The sequence below is a fragment of the Dendrobates tinctorius genome, unplaced genomic scaffold (assembly GCF_039654945.1).
Source record: "Dendrobates tinctorius isolate UK_male_01 unplaced genomic scaffold, ASM3965494v1 ptg000114l, whole genome shotgun sequence".
NCBI lineage: Eukaryota > Metazoa > Chordata > Amphibia > Anura > Dendrobatidae > Dendrobates > Dendrobates tinctorius.
This window is the reverse complement of record NW_027361782.1, coordinates 11519276-11539259: the sequence shown is the minus strand read 5'-3', so window position 1 is coordinate 11539259 and position 19984 is coordinate 11519276. Positions and strand designations below refer to the sequence as shown.

The 19984-nt window shown below is 45.7% G+C and overlaps 1 protein-coding gene across 1 annotated transcript in view; it reads right to left on the bottom strand.

The window, feature by feature from the left end:
- The window catches only part of XPNPEP2 (X-prolyl aminopeptidase 2), a 92001-nt gene that overhangs the window by 50399 nt on the left and 21618 nt on the right, over positions 1 to 19984 (bottom strand). Inside the window, exons 3-5 of the mRNA XM_073589861.1 lie at positions 13399 to 13463; positions 11741 to 11851; positions 11138 to 11201 (exon numbers count right to left, since the gene is read on the bottom strand). Of these exons, the coding sequence (XP_073445962.1) occupies positions 11138 to 11201; positions 11741 to 11851; positions 13399 to 13463 (240 nt within the window). The remainder of the gene's footprint in view (positions 1 to 11137; positions 11202 to 11740; positions 11852 to 13398; positions 13464 to 19984) is intronic.

The following is a 19984-nucleotide window of genomic DNA, read 5'->3' as shown; positions in this document are numbered from 1 at the left end:
AAAAAATATACTGCAAATAATGCATAAAGGTAATAATAATAATAAGGGTATTTAGTAAACATAATTTTGATCAAACATCCACAACATCTGTACAGTTGGTGCAAATATCGGACACCATCCACAATGTCTGTTCAGTTGCTGCAAATATCAGACACCGTTCATAACGTTTGCATAGTTGGTGCAAATATCGACACCGTCCACAACTTTTGTACAGTTGATAAAAATATCGGACACGGTATCATACACCGTCCACAACATCTGTACAGCTGGTGCAAATATCGGACACCATCCACAATGTCTGTTCAGCTGCAAATATCGGACACCGTCCACAATGTCTGCACAGTTGGCGTAAATATCGGACATCGTCCACAACGTCTGTACAGTTGGTGCAAATATCGGACATCGTCCACAATGTCTGTAAAGTTGGTGCAAATATCGGACATCGTCCACAATGTCTGTAAAGTTGGTGCAAATATCGGACACCGTATCGGACACCATGCACAACATCTGCACAGTTGGTGCAAATATCGGACACCTTCCACAACATCTGTACAGTTGATGCAAATATCAGACACTGTCCAAAACGTCTGGACTAGAGATGAACGACTTTGCCTTTTTTAGGGTCGAGTCGGGTTTCATGAAACCCGAGTTTCACAAAAGTCGGGTTGAACGGGAAAAGTTGAAGGCAGATTGAAACACGAAACCCAATTCAAGTCAATGGGGAAGCAAAGTCGGCTGGGAGTGAAGGACAGTAAACACACCTACAGTGCCCATTTCAATGCCAAAAACATAAATTCTTATTACTGAAGCTTGTCAAACTTAATTTACTTCATAATAATAGTTACGCTTTGAAAACTGAGGGTTATTTGGCTAAAGTTGTGGGGGGGTAGGGCTGGCTCCAGGTTTTCGTGTGCCCTGGGCGAAAGAGTGTCAGTGTGCCCCTTTAACACATACCACAACTCATGATGCTCCGATACGGCACAGAAATATAGGTATACAGTTGTGGCCAAAAGTATTGACACCCCTGCAATTCTGTCAGATAATACTCAGTTTCTTCCTGAAAATGATTGCAAACACAAATTCTTTGGTATTATCTTCATTTAATTTGTCTTAAATGAAAAAACACAAAAGAGAATGAAGCAAAAAGCAAAACATTGATCATTTCACACAAAACTCCAAAAATGGGCCAGACAGAAGTATTTGCACCCTCAGCCTAATACTTGGTTGCACAACCTTTAGCCAAAATAACTGCGACCAACCGCTTCCGGTAACCATGAATGAGTTTCTTCCAATGCTTTGCTGGAATTTTAGACCATTCTTCTTTGGCAAACTGCTCCAGGTCCCTGATATTTGAAGGGTGCCTCCTCCAAACTGCCATTTTTAGATCTCTCCACAGGTGTTCTATGGGATTCACGTCTGGACTCATTGCTGGCCACCTTATAAGTCTCCAGTGCTTTCTCTCAAACCATTTTCTAGTGCTTTTTGAAGTGTGTTTTGGGTCATTGTCCTGCTGGAAGACCCATGACCTCTGAGGGAGACCCAGCTTTCTCACACTGGGCCCTATATTATGCTGCAAAATTTGTTGGTAGTCTTCTGACTTCATAATGCCATGCATACGGTTAAGCAGTCCAGTGCCAGAGGCAGCAAAGCAACCCCAAAACATCAGGGAACCTCCGCCATGTTTGACTGTAGGGACCGTATTTTCTTTGAATGCCTCTTTTTTTCTACTGTAAACTCTTATGTTGATGCCTTTGCCCAAAAAGCTCTACTTTTGTCTCATCTGACCAGAGAACATTCTTCCAAAATGTTTTAGGCTTTTTCAGGTAAGTTTTGGCAAACTCCAGCCTGGCTTTTTTATGTCTCTGGGTAAGAAGTGGGGTCTTCCTGGGTCTCTTACCATACAGTCCCTTTTCATTCAGACGCCGACGGATAGTAGGAGTTGACACTGTTGTACCCTTGGACTGCGGGGCAGCTTGAACTTGTTTGGATGTTAGTCGAGGTTCTTTATCCAATATCAGCACATTCTTGCGTTGAAATTTCTTGTCAATTTTTCTTTTCCGTCCACATCTAGGGAGGTTAGCCACAGTGCCATGGGCTTTAAACTTCTTGATGACACTGCGCACGGTAGACACAGGAACATTCAGGTCTTTGGAGATGGACTTGTAGCCTTGAGATTGCTCATGCTTCCTCACAATTTGGTTTCTCAAGTCTTCAGACAGTTCTTTGGTCTTCTTTCTTTTCTCCATGCTCAATGTGGTACACACAAGGACACAGGACAGAGGTTGAGTCAACTTTAATCCATGTCAACTGGCTGCAAGTGTGATTTAGTTATTGCCAACACCTGTTAGGTGTCACAGGTAAGTTACATGTGCTGTTAATTACACAAATTAGAGAAGCATCACATGATTTTTCGAACAGTGCCAATACTTTTGTCCACCCTCTTTTTTATGTTTGGTGTTGAATTATATCCAATTTGGCTTTAGGACAATTCTTTTTGTGTTTTTTCATTTAAGACAAATTAAATGAAGGTAATAATACCAAAGAATTTGTGTTTGCAATCATTTTCAGGAAGAAACTGAGTATTATCTGACAGAATTGCAGGGGTGTCAATACTTTTGGCCACAACTGTAGTACAACGACAAATACTTCACTGCTTACATGACATGACTGATCTATTTTAAATTGTACAATACCTCACAAAAAGGACAGTATATTACTCCATACAGTATTATGGCCACCAAATTGTGCTCCATACAGAATAATGAGCCCCATATATTTATCCATACAGAATAATTGGTCACACATAATGTTCCATACAGTATATGATGAGCTCCACATAATGCTACAGTATATGATGGTCCCTATGGACGATGCTCCAGTGTGTTATGGGCCCAAATAATGCTCCATGTATAATGGCCCCATTTGTAATGCTCCAGTGTATAATGTGCCCCATAGATGTTGCTCCAGTGTCTGATCTGCTCCATTTAGAATGCTCCAGTATATGATGGGCCCCATGGATGATGCTCCAGTGTCTTATGGGCCCAAATAATGCTCCATATATAATGGGCTCCATTTTTAATGCTCCAGTGTATAATGGGCCCCTTAAATGCTGCTCCAGTGTCTGATGTCCCCCCATTTGGTATGCTCCAGTATATGATGGGCCCCATTTTTAATTAACCCAGGCATGGTATGTGAAAAGAGCTCCATGGAGTAATCTGAAGTGTGTGCTGCCACATCCTTCACTTTTGGTGTGGGTGAAGGACACAAGGAAAGGGGTTGCTCCTGACCAGAAGCCTTCACTGACGACTCAGTGCTTGCATTTTTTTAAACTTCAGAAGAGGAGGCGATAGAGCTGGAGGCTGTTTCAGCAATGTAAGCCAAAAACAGTTCCTTTAAACTGCTTTAAACTGCTTTAAAAGCAGTCTACCTACTCCCAGAAAAGGGAGCCTTACAGGTGTTCCAGAGCTACATTATGACACAGGCTCAACACCTCCTGGCTTAGCTGCTATTGTGTTTTTGGCACTACCAGCAGATGCACCACCACCACCATCAGTACCAGGTGGCCCCCCACATCCGCGTCCTCTTCCACCATACTTCCTCATGTTTTGGAAAATGGACCCAAAATGCCAGCAGATATATGGTACTGTATCAGAAGCGTACAGCTCTATACAGACTAGGGATAACAGTAAATCTCCGTATATATTTCATGAGTCATACACAGACGCTCACAGGCTCAGTATGGATTACACAATAAAATAAAAAGTTAAAAAAGGGTACAGATATCACCAGATACAAGTTATATATAGTATAGTGTAAACATTATGAATCTCCGTATATATTTCGGGAGGAAAACACAAACGCTCTCTGCTCATTATGGAGTACACAAGAATATGAAAAGCTGTAAATGGGTAATGTAACACAAGCGAACAGCCGTATACAGTGTTGGGGTAATCTTAAAACTCCAAATATATTTCCAGAGTAACAGACAGACGTTCACAGGCTCATTATGGATTACACCAGAATCTAAATAGCAAAAAAGGTTACTGTATCAGAAGCGTACAGCTGTATACAGTGTTGGCCAAATTTGAAATCTCGGTATATATTTCCGGAGTCACCCTCAGACGCTCACTCAGTCTGGGTTTGACCATAATAAAAAATGTTGTAAAAAGGTACTGGATAACAAGATAGCAAGTATATATATTATAGGGTACAATTGAAATCTCCGTATACATAGTCCCGTAGTCACTCTCAGACGCTTACTTAGTATGGATTTGACTGTAATACTAAATGTCGAACAAAGGTACTGTATAACAAGATACAAGCTGTATCGAGTATAAGGTAAAAATTGGTATCTCCGATTCACCGTATATATAGAAGGCGTAAACCACACACGCTCGCTAACTATGGATGATACCGTAATAAAAAATTTTGAACAAAGGTAATGTATCAGCACATACCAGGTGTATCCAGTCTATGGGTAATTGTAAATTTCCGTCTATACTTCTGGAGTCAGACACACACACTCACAGGCTCACTATGTCTTACACCAGAATTTAAAAAGTAGAAAAAGGGAAACGTATTTGAAGCGTGCAAAAGTATACAGTGTTGTGGTACTTTTAAATCTTCATATATATTTCAATCTCAGTAAGCCAGTCCAGACTCTCCACTACTGGAAACTACATGGATACAAGTACAGACGGAAAGTCGAGTGTTAGCAGAAATTTGGGAATTACTCATCGCAGGAAAACCTCCTGGTAGATGTTGCAGAGGTGATGCAGACCCTCAATTACTGTGTCTGTGGAGACAGCGAAAATGGTTCTTTGTGAAGAAAGTTTTGCTTTATCGCAGTAGCGTGGATCACATCACCGTTACTCGTCTCCATCAAATTGTGATCACAGGGAGAGATGTAGACATGGTCCTCACTGCCTATCATGATGTGTCTGGTCATTTTGGAGTGCAAAAGACAGAAGCCACAGGTTGTAGGCGATTCTATTGGACTGGCATGAGAGGCGACATTGAAAAATGGTGGCAGGAATGTCACACGTCTGTGACTATCACAACTGTGAAAGGTGATTATAAAGCACCACTGCATCCGCTTGTAAATTGACGTCCATTACAAATGGTAGCCATTGATCATCTGAAGGTAGACGCCAGCAGGACAAACCATAGCTACATTTTAACCATCATCGATCAATACATCAAATTTCTAGTGGACGTCCCTGTGAAGGATTTAACTGGCCAGACTACACAGCGGTGGAGCAGGGAGAGGTAAGTATTGAAACTTGCAAGTGCTGTGGCCATGACCAAGCAGGGGGGGCACACTCGTGGGCGACGGTACTGGCACAGGGCCCCTCATAGTACGCTGGTGTTTCTGATGGCGAGTGGGCCCCCCCACCGTCAGAGACACTGTATTGTACTATGAGGGGCCCTGTGCCAGTGCCGTCGACCATCAGTGGGCACATCCACCTGTTCAGAGCAACGGCACTTGCCCGGGTGCGCCAGGTGTTGACCCCAGCCTTTGGGGGGGGTGGGCAGCCCAGTTAGGGAGGTTTAAAAAATGGCATATGTTGATGTGTAGGCTGGATATTCAGCTGCTGCAAATGGCGGAATTGGGCAAGTCCGAGGAAGAGGAGGACAAAAGCGAGGCAGTTTTCTGGCAACCTATGTGTAATCAGGGGAAGGTGGGACAAAATCCTTTGAAACCCATGCATGGTTCATTTTAATGAAGGTTAGATCATCAACATTTTGGGTTGACAGATGGGTCCTTTTTTCTGTCCCGATTGATCCAGCAGCACTGAAGACTTTCAGGTAACACACTAGCAGCAGGGCAAGCGAGCTCCTGTAAGGCACAGTGTGCCAATTCAGGCCAGGTGTCCAGTTTAGAGGCCCAATAGTCAAAGGGGAATGACCTGTGAGGGAGAACATCGATATGGGATGAGAAGTAGTTTGTAACCATAGTTGACAACTGCTGTCTCCTATCACTTGTAATCGATGCAGTATTAGCAATCGTGTGAGCGGTACTTGAGAAATCATTCCACAATATGGTCATTAAACCCCTCTCTCCAACGCCACTTCGGCTGTGTGCACCACGAACACCTCTTCCATTGTGCCCACTACGGCTCGTGGGAGAACCAGCACCGCTGCTCTGTGCTGGGAAAGCCTCAAACAAACGGTTTACCAGAGTTGCTTGTTTTTTAGCCAATATTATCTCTAGGTTCTCCTGTGGCATGATGTTGTGTTATTTGTCTTTGTAGCGTGGATCGAGGATGCTGACCAGCCAGTAGTCGTCATCCTTCATCATTTTGGCAACGCGGGGGTCCCTTTGTAAGATCCGCAAGGAATAATCAAATAATCACACATGTGGGCCAATGTTCCAGGTGTCAATATTGCACTGCCACTGCTGGCAAATCCACATCCCTTCAGTCACGCACAAACACTGTACCTGACCTTGGAACACCATCATTTTCTCTTGCCCCCTGAGAAGCATCCTCCTGCCCAAAATAATCATTCCTCTCCTCCTCCTCTTCTTCCTCCACCTCGTCCAGGACAGTTCCCTGACTAGACAATGGCTGACTGTCAGCAAGGCTTTCCTCCTCCTCCTACTTCTCCTGTTCCTCCTCCGCTGCAGACGCCAGATCTTTAATGTGCATCAAACTTTGCATGAGCAGACGCATAAGTGGGATGCTCATGCTTATGATGGCGTCATCTGCGCTTAGCAGCCGTGTACATTCCTCAAAACACTGAAGGACTTTACAGAGGTCTTTCAGCTTTGACCACTGCACACCCGACAATTCCATGTCTTCCCTCAAACTGCCTGCCCGTGTATCCTCCCACAAATGCATTACAGCCTGCCTCTGTTCGCACAGCCTCTCAACCATGTGCAGGGTGGAGTTCCACCTTGTTGCAACGTCTATGATTAGTCAGTGCTTGGGGACGTGGAGCAATCGCTGCAGCTTCTGCATACGAGTGGAGTGGACGTTTGAGCGACGGATGTGCGAGCACAGTCTTCGCACCTTATGGAGCAGGGATGTTAACTCCGGATAATTATTAAGGAAGCACTACCAGGTTCAAAGTGTGAGCCAGGCAAGGTATGTGTGTGAGTTTTGCACGGGCTATGGCTGCCACAAAATTACGGCCATTATCACTGACTACCTTGCCTGGCTCAAGATGTAGAGTGCCCAGCTATGACTTAGTTTGTCGCTGCAAGTAGTCGGCCAGTACCTCCGCGGAGTGTCTGTTGTCGCCCAAACAGATCATCTTTAACATAGCCTGCTGACGCTTACCACTAGCTGTTCGATAGTGGGACACCTCGTGTACAACACTGCCAGCTGCGGATGGAGTGCGTGCTCTGTGGACGAGCTTTCGCTTATGGAGGAGGAGGGTCGAAAGCCTACAGCCAACTGTTTCCTATACCGTGGGCTAGGCTGCACTGTTCCACCACCGCTGTCCCCTGTGGAGCCTGCATCCACCACATTAACCCAGTGCGCAGTGATGGACACGTAGCGGCCCTGGCCATGCATCTGTTGTGAGGTGCACCTTTTCACTCACTGATTTCTTGAGTGCATGGACAATGCGGTCTTTCACATGCAGGTGGAGGGCTGGGATGACTTTTCAAGAAAAGAAGTGCCGACTGGGTAGGTCATAGCATGAGACTGCGTAGGCAAAGAGCTAGCGTAAAGCTTAGCTTTCAACCAAACGGTAGGGCATCATCTCTAATGAGATTAGTTTGGAAATGTAGGCGTTCAAGCACAGTGTACGTGGATGAGAGGATGAGTACTTTCTTGGCCTACTCAGAGTGTCTGGTAGGGTGAGCTGGACTGGAGAGCTGCATATGAGGGAAGTAGCGGTGGACTGGAAGGAGTGAGAGGCGGTTGGTGATGGTATTGGTGGTGATGGCCTAGATTCAGTGTTGCTTTGCAAAACCATTGTGATTCCCTGAGTGCTTTGGCCTTGCAACAACACCTCAACATTTAGTGCTGGTGGTGTGCTTAATGGTAGCGGTGGTCTTACAGTGGGGGAAGTGATGGAGCGTTGCTGGCTACCTTCAGTCGGAGCAAGTGCACATGTGCTACCTGAGGTTTTGTAGTCCGTCCACGCTTGCAAGTGCATGTTGATTAAATGTCTAAGCATGCAACTGGTATTCAAATTTCTGAGTTGTTTACCTCGGCTAAAGGTCCTTCCGCACTTTTTACAGGTAACCTTTGCCTCATCAGTAGGATTTTGGACAAAGAAGTGCCACACTGCAATCTTCCTACTATGGTATACATTTTCTGGCCTTGCACGCTGTGCTAAGTTGACCATCTGGCCAAGCTGTCCTGCAACTCTTTTAGTTTTTGGTCCATGTTTTTGGACAGCTATGGGCCTGCTAGATAACCGCTGCTGTGATGTCAATGCCTGCTGCGGATCCTTCTCCTTATCTGAACTATTGCCAGAGCCTCCCTCCTCCCCCAATGGATGCAAATCCGGGTCAAGAACTGGGTCATCCATCACCTCCTCTTCAAAGTCATCTGCACCTTCCTCTTTACCTTCCTCTGTGTCACCGTGTAAGGTGGTATAGTATGCGGGAAGGGGCACCTGAGTTTCATCAGGGTCAGATTCTGGCTCAGTAGACTGCACGGGCAATGTAGTGCTCTGAGTCAATGTACCAGCAGAATCATCTAGCAGTGGCTGTGCATCAGTGCACTCCATGTCAGATTCATCTTGGACTGGTGAATTCAGGATTTGACTGGATAACCCAGGCATGGTATGTAAAAAGAGCTCCATAGAGTAATCTGAAGTGTGGGCTGCCGCATCCTTAACTTTTGGTGGGGGTGAAGGACACAAGGAAAGGTGTTTTTCCTGACCAGAACCCTGCACTGACGACTCCGTGGTTGCAGGTTTCGAACGTTCAGAAGAGGAGGCAATAGAGCTGGTGGCTGTTTCGACAATGTACGCTAAAACCTGTTCCTGATACTCCGGCTTTAAAAGTGGTTTTCCTACTCCAAGAAAAGGGAAACTTACAGGCCTTCTTGGGCCAGATGATGACGCAGGCTCAACACCTCCTGCCTTAGCTGCTATTGTGCTTTTGCCAGAACCAGCCGATGCACCACCACCATCAGTACCAGCTGCGCCCCCCTGCCCACGTCTGCGGCCTCTTCCACCACACTTCTTCATGTTTGGGCAAATGTACGAAAAATACCAGCAGAGAGATGGTACTGTTTGAGGAGCGTCCAGCTGTGTAAGGTGTATTAAAAAAATTAAATCTACGTATATATTTTGTTAGTCACTGACGCTCTCCCAGTATGTATTTGACCGTAATCCAACAAGCAGATATACGGAACTGTATAAGAAGTGTACAGCTGTATATGTTTTTTGTGTAACTAACAATCTCCGTATATGCATTTACGGAGTGTCACACACACACGCTGACTCTGTATAGATGTGACTGTAATGCGAACAGCAGATATACAATACTGTTTGAGAATCGGACAGCTCTATACATTGTCTGTATGGAAAATTGTAAATCTCCGTCTATTTTTATACGGAGTGACACACGCTGTCTCTGTATAGTTTCGACCATGATCAAACAGCAGATATACGAAACTGTTTGAAAAGCGGACAGCTCTATAAGGTGTAGGTCTGGAAAAATGGAAAATCTCCTCGGTTTGTTTTTCCAGAGTCACACACAGATAGCTTGTATTTGTGTATTTGTCCGTGATACCAGTCGGTACACAGTAGTGTGTGAGGAGCGTACACTGCTATACGGTGTCTGTATGGAAAATTGTCAGTCTCCGTCTATTTTTATACGGAGTGACACACGCTGTCTCTGTATAGTTTTGACCGTAAGCAAACAGCAGATATACGAAACTGTTTGAAAAGCAGACAGCTCTATAAGGTGTAGGTCTGGAAAAATGGAAAATCTACTCGGTTTGTTTTTCCAGAGTCACACACAGCTTGTATTTGTCCGTGATACCAGCCGGTACACGGTAGTGTGTGAGGAGCGTACACCGCTATACGGTGTCTGTATGGAAAATTGTCAATCTCCGTCTATTTTTATACGGAGTGACACACGCTGTCTCTGTATAGTTTTGACCGTAATCAAACAGCAGATATACGAAACTGTTTGAAAAGCAGACAGCTCTATAAGGTGTAAGTCTGGAAAAATGGAAAATCTACTCGGTTTGTTTTTCCAGAGTCACACACAGATAGCTTGTATTTGTCCGTGATACCAGCCGGCACACGGTAGTGTGTGAGGAGCGTACACCGCTATACGGTGTGTGAAAAAATGAATGCTCGGTAACTCACTAGAAAAAAATAATAAAAGTTGGAGTGCTTTGAAAAAATCAGTTTGAACAGCAGTGTGCACACAGCAATGCAGCTATCAGGTAGCCTTAAAAGGCAGCTTAATCACCACCAGCGCTGCTGCACACAACAAAAATCCTGCCCTTTCACTGCACACTAACTGTACAGTGAAAAGCGCTATCAGCAGAAGCAATTTTTTTTCTTCTTCCCTGCCTAACGCTCTCCCTTATTCAGAATCAGCAGCAGCACCTCTCCCTAGTCTAAAATCGGCAGATGTAAGATGGCGGTCGGTGGTCACGGCCTTTTATAGCAACTGTGACGCCACACAAAATCAGCCAATCACTTCAATGCCCTTCTCTAAGATGGTGGTGGCCGCTGCCCATGTCATCGCGTTGCCCACAGTGTGCGTCCTCCATCATTGGCTGAGAAAAGGCACCGAAAGCATTATTTGAAACGCGACTTTGGCGCTCGGCTCGGCAACCTCATGGCCGACCTCATGCTATGGTCGGGTTTCGATCGGCGAAACCCGACTTTAGCTAAAGTCGGCAATTTTTTAATTTGACTGACCCGTTTCGCTCAACTCTAGTCTGGACACTTGGTGCAAATATCGGACACCATCCACAATGCCTATACAGTTGGTGCAAATATCGGACATCGTCCACAACGCCTGTACAGTTGGTGCAAATATCAGACACCATATCGGACACCGTCCACAACGCCTGCTCAGTTGGTACAAATATCGGACACTGTCCACAACGTCTGTACAGTTCGTGCACTTTCCACCATTTCCGCTGACTGGTAAATTCTGGCATTGTACAGATGAATCCCTCATTGTAAAGCACTGAAGATCCTGTACCTGAGGATCCGGTGAAGCCGGTCAGCCATTGTCTTCGTTGCTCACGGACAGCGGTGTATTCTCCCTGATTATACAATGGAAAATGAAATTAGAAAGAAAACAACGTCCACATCTGCGGGGAGTCATCCTACATGGAGCAGATACTCTAGCCGGATGTGACCTTCCTATTATCTCCAATCACATCCTTACATCTTGACTCCTGTTACATGCAGCTCTGTCCTCCCTAGAATCATAACATAGATGGACAAGTTTACTGCTCACACAAGTGATGTATCTCCTTAAATACTCTGTGCTGGTGGGGACCCTAGATGAACATAGAAACTGTTCTCCTTAAACACTCTTTGCTGTTGGGAACTCCACCTATTCAGCTGTGAAACTTGGAACCACTTACCCCCCCCACATTATCAGTACACTAATTTCCTGAAATAGGCTGTGTTACTGTGGGTTCTACTCCTTCCTTTGTGTAATGCTTTCATCTCCTGCTTCTCCACTAAGTTACACTCAGTCAGTGACCCAACATTAAAATTACATTGTTTCCCCTATTGCTCCATCATCATCATCATCATCTACTAATCACTCAGGAGACATTGACTTATTCCTCACCAGGTGCGGGTCGGTAGCTGGAATAATATAAGCTGAGATGTTGTTCATCCTCATTTGTTGGCGAAGGTTGTTCAGGTCTTCAGTGGAGATTTTTGCAGTTGGTGGAACAAACTGGATAAGAAATAGAGAGGGAAAAACAAATCAGTGATGTCAGCGGTAGACACGGAGACTGCGCAGAGTCCCCGCCTGACCTGAGGTAAACTCAGGAGCGTGGGAAAAGGTTCAGAAACTTTCCCACGCTAATCAGTTTATCTCCAGTCAGCCGGGGCGCCTGCGCAGACAGGTTTCCATTCATTTCTCATAGGTTTACAGCCGGGCCGGTAGCATTAGCACATCTCCCAGTTGTAAACTATTTAACCCCTTAAGATGGATTGCAGCAGGGGACATGACTGAATGGCGGAAAGGTATGGATATTGTTGCTTTTTTTAAAAAAAAATTATTACAGGAGAGTGATGGCTTCAGTTGGATTGGCTGTGTAATAAATTTGGTCAAAAACTGTGTGTCATTATTTCATTAAAATATTTTCAAACTAATGTCTGTGTATTTTTTAACCATTTTTATACTATTGGATTAATAATGGATTTGTGTCTTATTGACACCTCTCCATTATTAACCCAGCTTAATGTCACCTTTCAGTTGTAAGGTGACATTAACCCCTTATTAAGCTATATGTCACCGCTAAAGGCAGTGGGAATAGAGAGGCTAAGTGTCAGGAAAGGCGCATCTGTACGATGCGCCTTTTCTGGGGTGGCTGGGGGTAGATGTTTGTAGCCGGGGGGGGCAATAACCATGGTCCCTCACTAGGCTATTAATATCTGCCCTCAGTCACTAGCTTTCCCTCTCTGGCAGAGAAAATTGCGCAGGAGCCCACGCAACTTTTTTTAATGAATGTACCCGTTAATTTAACACCTCCCAAATTTTACACACATACACTAATCTAATTATTAGTCAAAGAGATATATAAATCTAAATGAAATGAAATGGTTTACTGTATGTAAACCATGTGTCATTTCATGTTGGGTTCTGTAATGATTTTACAGACGCCGGCAATTGAATTTTAGCCGATTCTACTATATATATATCTCTGAAATATATATACTGCTCAAAAAAAATAAAGGGAAAACATCCTAGTACATTGTGTTGTTTAAGTGTTCCCTTTATTTTTTGAGCAATATATATAGATATACATATAGATATGTGTGTGTGTCAGTGACACTGAATATATATATATATATATATATATATATATATATACACACACCTATACTATGTGTATACATGTATTCTCTCTATTCTTTATTAACCTGTCAGTGTGATTTTACAGTATTACAGTATAGCGCACTGAATTGCCGGCTTTTCTAAAGGACACCGGTGTGTATTTCTTGCAAGTGACACGTATGGTCCGTGTGTAATCCGTTTTTTTCTTGCACCCATAGACTTGCATTGGGGAGTCTCGGGCGTAATACGGTGGAAATCGCAGCATGCTGCAATTTCTCTCACACGTATAAAATGTGCGAGAAGAAACGGATAATGGAAGCTGCTCCATAGATTAACATTGGGACGAGTGCTATGTGAGAAAAAAAAAAATCGCCCGTATTTCTCGCTAGTGTGTCTCCGGCCTAACTAGGCAACCGGGAAATGAGATACTAGGCTCTTACTGGGGGGATGGCAGAGCAGTTCCTTATGGTCGGGTCTCGGGGCTGCGGGGCTCCTCCAGTTATTCCTGAAAGACATATTGAATAGAAATTGGAAAAAATCAGAAAACATAAAAGAGAAGTAAAAGATTGTTGAGTAGGAACAAAAATGTTCATTTCCACCAGCTACTGTCTGGGGGTTTCAGCAGCTCATTGTGGGAAGAGGCAGCCGAAGAGCTGTGAACCAAAGTGAAGGAAAAAGTTGGTCCAGCTTTGGTAAGCGATGGTATCCTCATTATTTGTTGTGTACCCCCCTACTACTCCTCCACCATAGAGGATGTTTGTTTCCTGTATTTTGTATTTTTGAATTTTCCTAATGATTATTAATTCTTCTGGAATAAAGACTTCATGATTGCAACCACGTCTCCATGAACTGTGGCTCAGAAGCTGGATCAACTTTTTCCTTCCCTGTGTCTAACGCCGTGCGGTGGCGTGGAATGCGGGCTTCTGTGCAGATCGAGCTACATTGAAGGGTGAGCTGCTTTTTTCCTTTTTTAGATTCTCTGTAAGTTAACCAAAGTGATCAACCCCTTTAATAAGTTACTGAATTACACAATGGCTCAGCTGCAAGATCAGGACTGTACAGCACCTCAGCCTTAAAGGGGCGTTACTTATTGCGCAGTGAAAGGATCTATAACTCTCTAGGATCCGGTGTGTTTTGTTCCTTCCAAGATCTCGGCTTGCTGTTGTAAATAAGAACATTCTTGTTCCCATGTAGAGACTAGAGAGGAGAACAGCCTGAACCTGGCAGTTGATACATTCTACCACATGCAGCGGCAGCTTGTATCCGACGGCGGCTATAGGATTTTGGACATTTGAGGGAACCCGGCTTTATATGCGGGGGGCCAATGACTGGACAGCTATTGTGATGGTGGGGCCAATTTTTCCTTCTCTTTTTTCCCTGGGGTGCGTCTGAAGGGTTAACAGCGGGTTTCCCTTACCTCATGGTATGCGTTCATTGAACGATAAGGGTCCCTTCCGTATCCGGGTTTTTTCTACTCGCAGGGGTATAAATTGGAGGGCTGGAGGTCTCTCAGCATCTTTGACCCCTGGATCGAGAGCGGAAGGTGCCACTTTGAGGTGTGTGCAGGGATGGCCGCATGGAAGGCCGAGATTAGGGAAAGAATAGGCAAGGAGGGTCTTGAGTGGATAGCAGCGTTAAGGCAGGAGCCGGCGGCAGTTACAATGCAGCCAAATGCAGCACCGGGCGACCGGCGTTTGTGGCGTGAGTCCCACCCCCTGGAACGGTGGAGCCCGATGCCTGCTCAGCCTGGCCATGGGTGGCACAGCCGCATCTGTTAGTGCAACGCAGGCAACTTCTGAAGAGACGGGAGGTTTGCCTGTGGTCCTGCCCCCCATGAGTGAGAGGAAAAAAAGGGGCAGGAAAGTAAAAAAGCACTGCCGCCCTGTGTCTCGCTGCTCTGTTCTGAGGGGGTGTCTGATCTCACATCAGCCCTCAGCTGCTATTGGGCATAGTGAGGGAGCGGGCTTATCGGCAGCTCATACTGAGATACGGGGGGGGGGGAATATAATAGCCGCAGCAATGGGAGGTGCTAATTCCTCTGCTAATGAGGAGGCGAGGAACAATAGGGCGGATGAGGGACAATATAGTGCTGCACAGCAGCAAAGGGTAGATTATCAGAAGCAGTAGTGTAGCTACCGGGGGGGGCAGAGGGGGCGGTGGCCCCGGGCCCCGCGCTTTGATGGGGCCCACTCGAGCTATGCTATGTAACTATATCGGCGTGCAGATCGCGCCGATACAATTATATGCTGCAGCAGGGAGTGAGTCATGTGACCGCTCTTCTGCAGAGGAGAGGGGGAGGGGAGGTCACTCACCCAATCCTGGCTGAGCGCGCTCTCCTTGAAAGCTCTCTGCTGCAGAGAAGTCATCAGCTCCAGCAGCAGCCTGGACGCAGGGGCCTCTGCCTGTGAGCTGAGTTCACTGTCTGCTCTGCACTTGATTGCTTTTGACTGAGAGGAGCCTGAAAGCTGAGGAGTGTGCTGCTCCAGGACCAGTGGCCACTGCACACAGCATGTGGATTGATGAGTATCTATGTTAATTACTATTTGAAGTGTCTAATCTGTTGCTTTGGATATATACATACAACTTACTGCTATTTGGGTGTAATATTCATTACATGATGCTCTCCTTACGTGTTACATAGTTTTCAGGCACTTTGTAGCGGTCACTGATGCGCTATATGGCGATGCTTTGTCTTGGCCTGGGAATTTACTGCACTTTTGGACTGAGAGAAAACCAGGAAAAATGCAAACTAGAGATCGCACTTCTGGCTGCAGTCATTGAGCTGTGCAGAGAAAGCGGCGCATCCTCCCTGGCAGGCAGAGGGAGGGTTAAACCAGTGTATCGATCACCTTATCTCGGCTGTTTGTGCTGGCGTGTAATTATTAACCTACCTGTTACCAGGCTGACAGCAAGTCCTAGAGGATTAGGGTATGTGCACACGTTGTGGATTACTCTCCGGATTTTTCCGCACGGATGTGGGCAAATCCACAGGTCAATCCGCAGGTTAAATGACCTGCGTTTTACCTGCGGATTTAGTGCAGATTTTGTGCGGATTTCCCCTTCGTTTTTACACCTGTGGATTCCTATAATGGAGCAGGTGTCAAAACGCTGCGGATTCCGCACAAAGAATTGACATACTGCAGATTTAAATCTGCAGAAAATCTGCAGCATGTGCACTGTGTTTTTCATTTCTCATAGACTGTACTGTACAATACAGCAGAAACTGCTGCGGATCCGCAGGACCAAATCCACTGCGGATCCGCAGCAAAATCCGCAACGTGTGCACACACCCTAACTAGTGTTTGCTGCTCCCAGAGAGCTCCTACTGGGAAGTTAAGTCTGGCACTTGTAGTGCCACAGCAGCAGTTAGTGCTTGATGACAAATAGCTGTGGAATAGTGTTTTTCTATACAGCGATTGTTAGTGGCATGGACATTTTACTAGTGTGATATAATATATTAGTATCAGTAATGCAGGTGACTTATTGTTGGAGTGAATCCTACAATGTGGTGAGCTATAGGGGGGAGGGAGGTCACCCCGGGACCAGCGCTTTGAGGGGACCCACCCACAGCACGCCGATAGTGTTACATTCTGTGGCAGATCAGGCAGAATCAATCTCCCTGCTCTGCCACCCGGCCGCTATGGGGCCCGTGAGCAGGTGCAGGGGCCCTGTGCCAGCAGTGGGTCCCCACCTGTCATTGCAAAATCAACTGTTAGCTTGATGCCCTTTCAGCTGACTACATTGATGAGAGAAGGAGCATTACGCTCCCTCTCCCATCATCCCCCTCTCATCAGCTTCTGATGTCACTAACGCCAACACTGACAAGGGGTCGCAATGACGTCACTACTCGGAGCCTACAGTCCGGAGATGTGCGGGAGCTCGCCAGCAGTGAAAAAACCAGGAGGAAAGGTGAGTTTTGGATTTATTTTTTATGAGGCTGCCTATGGGGTGCATTATATAAAGGGCTGCATTATTCTATAGGGTCTGCCTATGGGGAGTGCATTATACTATATTGAGGACTATAGTGAACTTGTCTGGCACATTATACTATATGGAGGCTATCTAGTGGGCCATCATACAGTGTGGAGATTACAGTGTTGGAGCTATCAAACAATTTGGGGAATAATAAGCGGTCAGTATATATACAGTGAGGGAGGATTAGACTGTGTATAAGAGAGCATCATACAGTGTATAGGGGAGCTGTACAGGGGGGAGACTCATGACATTATTAAATGTAAAGTGGGCACTTATTGTTATAGGGAACTCATGTAACTGTGACTGTCAAAGGGGCACAAATGGCGCTAATACTTTCTAGGGGACAAAATATGGGCACTGTTTTCGAGAGTTGCTTTAGAATTTAGAGGGCACAGAGAACCACACAGCAGGTACAGTTAAAGGGACACATACAGCAGCAGCAGCTAAGCATTGGGGTATCAGCAGGGTAAGGAGTTTGTGCAGGTACGGAGTAGTCCCATTGGTGACAGTGCTGAAAATATGAGACATGAAATGAATCTTTGTTGTAATCTCTGCAGACGAGTCCTGGCTGGAAGAAGTTGTCATGTTGGTCTGGGCCAGATGGAAAAGTGAACGATTCCATCAGAAAGAACGTCAGCTGTAAGTTACCATCTGTAACTGTGCTGTGATCTCTTATACTGTATGTTGTGTAGGACAGGTATCTACCACTCACTATATGGCGGTAATATCAATATTGGTCTTTATTTAGAAATTATATTCAGCAACAGCGCGGTCCTCTGCTGAGGTTCTCCTCCACTATTATTGTGCGTCACCAAGTTGCAATCAAGGTTACCTACCTGGTTGGGGGCAAACTCAGAAGTTTCGCCCCCTCCTGAACCAAAACCCTAGCTACGCCTCTGATCAGAAGATATGGCTAGTAAAAAGAACCAAGAATTAAATAATCAGCAGCTGGTTCCTATGCCTCCATTGCTGGACACAATAACTGTGCAGCCCGTTCAACCACAAATGCTGCAAAATTTACAGCCGCAGTCGTTGCCCCCTATGTCCTTTACCTCACAGGCCGTCACCCTTCTGCCAGCAATGGTGGCACCTTCAATTGCGGTGGGTTCAGGCATTACCTCACAAGCAGGTGGGGTGGTGTTGTCCCCGACGCAGAATCAGTCCCAATTGGGATTAACATTAGCGGATACAGCAGTAAATTCAGCCTTTGCCAGTAATTTGGGAGCATGGAGTCTCCCACAACAGCAGGGTGTGCTGACTGCCCCCTCGGTGGGTTTAGCCCCTGCAGGTGTAGCTACTAGGGAAATTTCTGTTGAACCATTGAGCCGTAGGAGCGGGGAAAGAAGGAGACGTAGAAGGTCTTCGTTCTCTTCCTCTGACTCTGAAAGGGTCGGTTAGATGAGGATGAGATCTGGGTCCAGGTGCAGTCGTCACTCAAGATCCTCACGTTATCATTCATCACCTTCATCGGGGTCTCGAGGCAGGAGTCGGGCATCGACTCATCAGGCAGATCGGATCCGGCAGGAGCAGCGGAGGGTGCACGAGGCAGAAGAGGCTGCAGGTCAATCGACAATTCCTGTTCCTGAGGCGTCGAGTGGTGAGTTTACTTATGCGGGAAACTGGGCGGGCTCGGGGGAAAGATTTGTGACCTTGGATAATTTAAGGCATATTTTGGAAGGGAAAAAATTGGTACTGAACCCGAAATTGCTATCCGGAGAAAAGGTGTCCAAGCATCCATCTCCATCTTTGAGATCAGATATTCATAGGGATGTATTTTATTGCGGTATAGCTCTGTTAGGTGCCCAATTAGAACAAGAGACTATAGAAAAAATTTGGGCAAATGATTAGATATTTGGTCACTTTTGTCTCCGGAACAAAGCAAAGTTGACCGCGAGCAGCGGCAGACGGACAGGCCGTATGAGCGGCGACCAAAAGTTGCGAAAACGATTAATAACTGGCTTCAAGCCTTTTTTGTATTAGGTTGTGTTATGGGTAAGAAGCATCCGGAGCGTTGCTCAGAGTTGTTTCTCTACATGCATACTATTTATAACTCATATAAGACGCATGGTGGGGCAGCGTGGTGGAGATATGATGAGGATTTTCGTCGGCAGTTAGCCATTAACCCGCTGTTGGGTTGGGGGTAAAAGCTTCGGGTTCTTGGTTGAGGCTCATGATGTCTCAGAAGAGCAGTCAGCCCTTTCATTCCAGGGCCCCTAGCCAACAACCTGGTTCGGGGCCAGTCGTCATACCTAGGGCGGGAACCTGTTGGTTGTTCAACGACGGTCACTGCAGGTTTTATGGCCTATGCAAGTATAAGCAAGAGTGCTCATTATGTGGTGGTTTGCATGCAGCCACAAAATGCCCACGTAGCATCACAAAAGGTTTATTTGCCAGGGCAACGCCATAACAAGATAGCAAAGACTCCGGTGAAAATCACCGCGATGGAGCCATGGTTAAGCAGGCACCCCAATGAAGTAGCAGCGGCGCGATTAAGAGTGGGTTTCAAATATGGTTTTTTCATACCATTCAAGTTTTCTGATCTATCATCGCTTTCGTCAAATTTGAAGTCGGCCAGGGAGCTTCCGCTGGTTTTGGCACAAAAAATAGGGAAGGAAGCGTCATTAGGTCGTATGGTGGGGCCATTTGTTTCACCCCCCTTTTCAAATTTCATTGTTTCTCCCTTAGGAATTGTCCCCAAAAAGTGCCCCGAGAGTTTAGGCTGATCCATCATCTATCGCACCCGAAAGGTGTGGTATATGCGTCTTTTGATCAGGCGGTAAAGTTGGTACGCCAAGCAGGGTGCGGGGCTTTATTGGCCAAGTCGGACATTGCATCTGCTTTTCGTCTCTTACCTGTTCACCCCGATTGCCACCATTTATTGGGTTGTTTTGTTGATGGTGAGTATTATTATAACACTTGTCTTCCAATGGGTTGTGCCATTTCATGCAGGTATTTTGAGATATTCAGCAGTTTTTTGGAATGGATTACGAAGATTGAGGCTGGGTCGCAGTGGATTACGCATTATTTGGATGATTTTTTGTTTGAAGTGAG